We start from the raw sequence: 5944 nt of genomic DNA, 5'->3' as shown, positions 1-5944 counted from the left end.
CCAATACATAACTTAAGAATTACATTTTTTATATGTCTTTTCTCTGCTGTAGAGAGAACATTTTTTATGTTTCTTTGTTTTACATCTTGTCCAGGTACTTGTCTAGAGGGGGAATGCCTTCACTCAGGCCCTTGCGTTGGCGGGTAGTTTTGACGACGGCCTCTGGCTTGCTGCCTTCTTCGTAGGGGTCGCCGGGGAGGATCTGCCAGTGGTCAAACACGCACTGCGGGAAGGCCTGGCCTCCCGTGTTGGAACGTAGATCTGCGGTGAAACCTGAGCAGAGAGAGATTACAGAAATCAGTCAAAACCATCACAATGAAAAACACAGTAAGACATATTCCCAATGACATTTCAAACACTGAAAAAAGTAGTATGACATTTTGATTGTTTCTTTTCTTTTTTTAAAATCTAGATTTGCTTTCATTCACACGAGTGGCTTATCATGTTAAAGTGGCACAAAATACTTTCATTTAGTTGTTAAAACTTAAATGTCATGGTTGCAGAATTTTTAGGCTTTTCTTTTGAGTATCGCTGCACTTGTACCTACTCAAGTCTAATAAAAACAGTCTTTTTAAGATTCAAGTACACGACAAACTTGCTTTCAGGTATTTCGAACCTGTACCGTGTACTCTACACAGCTCTAGATACTTACCAAAGGACTCGTTGACAGGCAGGTATGCCTTGACGATGAACATCGGTGTGCCCACAACTTGAGACTCCTCAAATACATGGCCTCTTCTGCGGTTCAGCACTCCGTAGATGCCTCCTACCGCAGCCTCTGGGCACTGCAGGAGAAGCATCAACAAGGGTCAACTCAGCAACTATGTCATTCTTGCTTAGTGTAAGGGACACCTTTCCAACCATACACCTTCCTATCCTTAACCACTTTCTAAATACCTTGTCCTTACCACCTTACCAGTTCACAATACCTTATACTTGACCACCTTAAAGGATACCTTTTACCACCTGATACCTTTTCCTTGTGATTATGACACCTATTATATTTAGGTGAGATTCTTAAAAGGGTGCAATGACATTAGAAGGGTGCAATGACATTTAGTGCCCAGAAGCAGAGAAGTAGAAATCACCATCACCAGTGAAAGCAGGAAGGACAAGCACCGAGAGGTATGCACTTGAGGGCAGTTTTACCGTTTGGCCATTGGGTCTCTTGTGATGGGGATCTGCTGTAAAAGCGCGACTTGAATGCAGTGGCTGAAGCACTACTGTTGTACAGCAGATGATGTTCCTTTTGTTTGTAACACGTCTTCTCGACAACTCAGTATCATATTACTAGTTGAGTTGCAAGTGCGACAGTCATGGACTCATGATATTAAGCAATAAGCGCAAAAGAGGATTGTTGCAGCGATCAGCAATAGCATTCTTCAAATCACTAATCATATCATGAAAGCTTTGCTAATGTTATCTGGAAGAGCTGTTGTCAAATGTGTTGAAAGTGGAAGTTTGTGATCTCAAAACAGTTAAGCTCACTAAAAAAAGTCATTCTTCCACTGGTCTTGACAAAGAAGACAAACAGTAACCTGTTACTGTAATAACTTATTTATTTCCTATGCTCCTGGGTATAATCCAGATAGAAGTTTGTTCTGACTTTGTCGCACATGATATAGTCGCTGCTCACTGACTTTTGTAATACACTATGTACAGTTCCCTAACGGGTTAGAGAAGCAATCATAGCAGTGAACTACTACCCAGATGGTAACCATGCTAGGAAGTCTTACCACTGGACTACACACACTACTGTCTGTGTTACCGACCTATTTACAGAAACAGACAATAACCCACCTGGATCTCCACTTGGTAGATGGGCTCCAGGATCCTGGGCTTGGCCGTCAGCTGGCAGGCGTACAGGCACCGCCTGGCCGTGGGGATGATCTGTCCGCCGCCACGATGGATGGCGTCAGCGTGGAGCGTCACGTCGTGGATGTCGAAGCGGACAGCGCGCATGTTCTCCTCGCACAGGACACCCTGAAAAGATCACAGCATTTATATCTATCATCTTCTTAAGAGAAAAAACAAAACAAGTTTGCTCAGTGCAAGGCCATTGACCACTCCAAGTTTGCTTAGTGCAAGGCCATTGACCACTCCTTGGCATTGAACTGAACCAGAATCAGGTGGGTAGGGTTGTTGACTTAGACTCTTAAGGTTCTGGGTTTGAATTCCTGGCAGGCTCCTATGTTGTAGTCATGCGAAAGGCACTTGTAAAAATGATCATGGCATTTTAACTTCTTTTTGAACCAGAATAAAATGGTTTTGGTGGGTTTGAATCAGAAGGTTCTGGGTTTGAATCCCTGGCATGCCTGGAAGTTGTGGTCTTGAGAAAGGTACTCAGAAAAATGAGCATCTAGGTTGGGTTTAGTGGCATACTTTCAGACTACGTAAAGCTGGAGTTCCTGTGTTTGAGAAGAGCAACACCTAGGCTATAATAAATAAAAAAAGCACCACACTTGTCCTTTAGGTATTTCTGTCATCTCATTGATATCTGCTTGCTTGCTAAAATAGAATTTATTGTGGCTCTTTCACTTTCTGGTGGTTTTAAACAGTTTTCCAATTTTTTGGTGTGAACTAAATCTGATTCAGATGTATACAGGGTACAGGTGTAAATGTAAATCAAGTCTGTAATTTTGAAATACTAAATGTCACATCGTGTCTGAAAAAAAATAAAGCTATGGACACTATAAATTATGTTCCTCGCTTGACCATGTGGATGCCTGGGTAGGACAACCACGCTGGGTCTCGCAAGGTTTTCTCTCCAACACATCGGGGAAGGGTAAGCAGCGATGGGTCGACTCTGCATCCCAGGGTGGTGTTGGTATTCATTTAAATGCATTGTCATGTAAGTGCAAATACTGTAGGCTTATTTACTGCCTGGGTTAGTACACAGAACTCAACTAAATTGCTCCAAACCAACCTTATTTCCAGCTAAAAATTTGAATCTCTCTCTCTGTTTCCCAGAGAGTGCAGTTTAGACAGTCTAGTGAGCTTATAGCACCCTACAATGAAATAAATCACATCACAAGCACTGGCCTAATTTTGTTCTATTATACACTGTGTTACTTTTCTCTGTTGTGCATGTTGAGTCGCACAATCAGATCTCTACAACCAAATCCTCCCTCCTCACCTCCTTTGAGGCCCACTGGAATCCAGCGACTACGCTGTCCTTGATCTCGCTCAGGTACTGGACTCCCTTGGTGCAGTCCACCAGCATGTTGGGGCCGTTGGTGTCGGGGCCGAAGCACCAGATCTTACGGGCCTCCCCCACGTCCCAGCCGTATTCGTCCGCCAGCTTACGGGCGCGGGCCTTGGCATCGTCGCGGGGGGTGATGTCTCCGCGGTCGATATCCTCGGCAATGCCTTCCGTTAGAGGCCTACACAAGCAGGGAATTGTTTTGTTAATATTCATTGTTTGTGTGACAAATTATGTCAATATATGCCTAAAGCAAAACTAAATGCTTAGCAGAAAGGGAGTACTGGTATCTAATGAAATGCCAAATACCTCTGCTTACTCTGTACTAAAAAAATCAAAACCGTTGGTAGGATCATAAGTTATCGAGCTTCAATTTTTCCAGAATGCGATACTTGAAGAACTTTTTATGTCAGAAATAAAGGAGAGTTATGTTTGCTAAACAATAATGGAACAGCATACATGTATGTCTCGAGATTTAAACTGGCGCGCAGGCAAGGTATGCTGACTGAGCCACAGGTATCAGTTCGGCGAGTGAAGATATTGCTTTCCTCATCATACCGAAGCATGCATTGGACATCCATTCATCATTTACTGTGGCTCGAACAGGCAGGGAGCAATCCTTTCAGCCTACTTCTACTTGCACCAAACAGTTCGCCAGAAACAAGGTTTTAAATTTAGGGCTACAAAAACAAACTTTTCAGTAAGACATAGGAGTGAAATGATGGATATTCAGAGTTAACATGTCATAAGAAATGACATGAAAAGATCACGATCAATGTACTTATTACTGTACTAAGTGTATGTATCAACTTATCTTTTGGAAGCAAGAACATTGTGTCACGTGTATGCCTTCATACAATCCACAAATGTTACTGCGAGAATATCCCAACTTACTCGAATACTGAATGCTGTTACATTGCAATGCTCAGGGTTCTAGCCAGGATTTTATTTTATTGTAATGGTAATGGCCTAGTAGCAAAGTGACCAATCAGGAGGGTGGTGTCTTGGCCCTCCCAAGGTGCGAATTTGAAAAAAAGGTGGCACTTTGTTAACATCACATGTAATTTGGAGGATTTGGGGGGTCAGTTATGAGCGGCATATCATCATTTTTCATTCTTCAGACATTGATTAGACATTGCTCAAAAAGAAAATGATAGCAAAGTACTAACTCCAGTTAAAAAATTAGCATGGTGGTCACATATCGTAGCGTAGTGGCCCTTTATGCTAAAAAGCACTTGCTAGAACCCTGATGCTACAGAATCACATAACGACGCTGTTTCCCACTCACTGTGCCCTCATGAAGAGACGGTTGTGCTTGTTGGGTGACTTGGACAGACATGTGATCTCAGACTGCTCCTCCACCGTCTCACGGTAGGAGACGACGGGGTCGGACTTCTTGATGGGGATTCCTGCGTGATCCTCCTCCAGATCCTTCAGACAGATCTCCAGATGCAGCTCTCCCGCGCCCGCCACGATGTGCTCACCGCTCTCCTCAATGATACACTGTTGGCAGAGAGTAAAGCAAATTATGTAGATTGTGATGCCACACAGGTATACAATGGGGAAACCTGTAATATTCTTTTATTACTAGCCAACTTGCAAGCTGTTTGACTTTGACGTTTTCGGCAGGAGTGAGAATACGAGTCTGTATATGTGTGCATGTGTCTGTATGTCTGTGTGTGTGAACTTGATAACTAGAGAAGGCCAAGATTGACTGTCCTGATACTTGGCATATGGGTAGGCTTTGATGAGACCTTGAATTAATGAGACTTTACTTTTTACCTTTCTGCTTGTGCCTGAATTTATGCAGAAAAAGGATTTTGCCGGCAGGTTTATCCAGTTATGTGGAAGCTATGATCTGGGTTATGTTCCTCGTTTGACCATGTGGATGCCTGGGTAGGACAACCACGCTGGGTCTTACAAGGTTTTCTCTCCAACACATCGGGGAAGGGTAAGCAGCGATGGGCCGACTCTGCATCCCAGGGTGGTGTTGGTATGGTTCAAGGACTTTTGGAGTTTGATGATTAAAAAACGTTGCCTTCCAACTTTGAACCGTTACCCCAGGGGACTTTTGCCTGGGTTAGCTAACTGCCAGCACAAGTGTTGTTACTTTATTGTTGATTATAAATAAGACAAAAAGTAGGGCAAAATCTACACCCTTGTACAAACTGTTAAAAGCCATCTGCCATCAATAAAATCATGACTACAGCAAGTCGAGAACACAGGATAAAAAAACAACAGAAGTTCTGTTACAGCACCAAGTGAAGATGCTATAGGACCCATAATTGACATTTACCATTGTTGCACATAGTAAATATTACAATCCATCTAAAGCTTCTTTAATCATTCCTTGCCAAATAGACACTATGGTTACAATAAAAGGAATACCTCTTATGAAACTCCATTTCACTGAGGTAAATGAGAAGGAAGGGAAACCCGTACCTGAACCATAGGATCAGACTTGGCCAGACGCTTCAGGCCCTCCACCAGCTTGGGCAACTCAGACGGGTTCTTGGGCTCCACGGCGACACGCACCACGGGACTGACGCTGAACTTCATCACGCGCAGGTTGTGGGCGTCCTGGAACGTGGTCAGGGTGCCGGTCTTCACCAGGAACTGGTCAACACCCACCAGACCAACGATGTTACCGCACGGCACGTCCTCGATGGGCTCGATGTAACGACCCATCATCAGGATGGTCCTGGGGGAGAAAGAGGATAAATAAATGGAGGGCAAATGTCA

At 43.6% G+C, this 5944-nt stretch overlaps 1 protein-coding gene across 1 annotated transcript in view; it reads right to left on the bottom strand.

Moving 5' to 3' along the window:
• Positions 1-5944, bottom strand: part of LOC118410467 (translation elongation factor 2-like) — a gene marked incomplete in the record, with an annotated part of 15337 nt that overhangs the window by 3072 nt on the left and 6321 nt on the right. The window contains 4 exon segments of the mRNA XM_035812200.1: positions 1801-1983; positions 3137-3383; positions 4491-4705; positions 5645-5903. Coding sequence (XP_035668093.1) covers positions 1801-1983; positions 3137-3383; positions 4491-4705; positions 5645-5903 — 904 coding nt within the window.

This window comes from Branchiostoma floridae, chromosome 2 (assembly GCF_000003815.2).
Source record: "Branchiostoma floridae strain S238N-H82 chromosome 2, Bfl_VNyyK, whole genome shotgun sequence".
NCBI classification, from domain to species: Eukaryota; Metazoa; Chordata; class Leptocardii; order Amphioxiformes; family Branchiostomatidae; genus Branchiostoma; species Branchiostoma floridae.
Note: the sequence above shows the minus strand (reverse complement) of the source record. Positions and strands in the feature narration are given on the sequence as shown.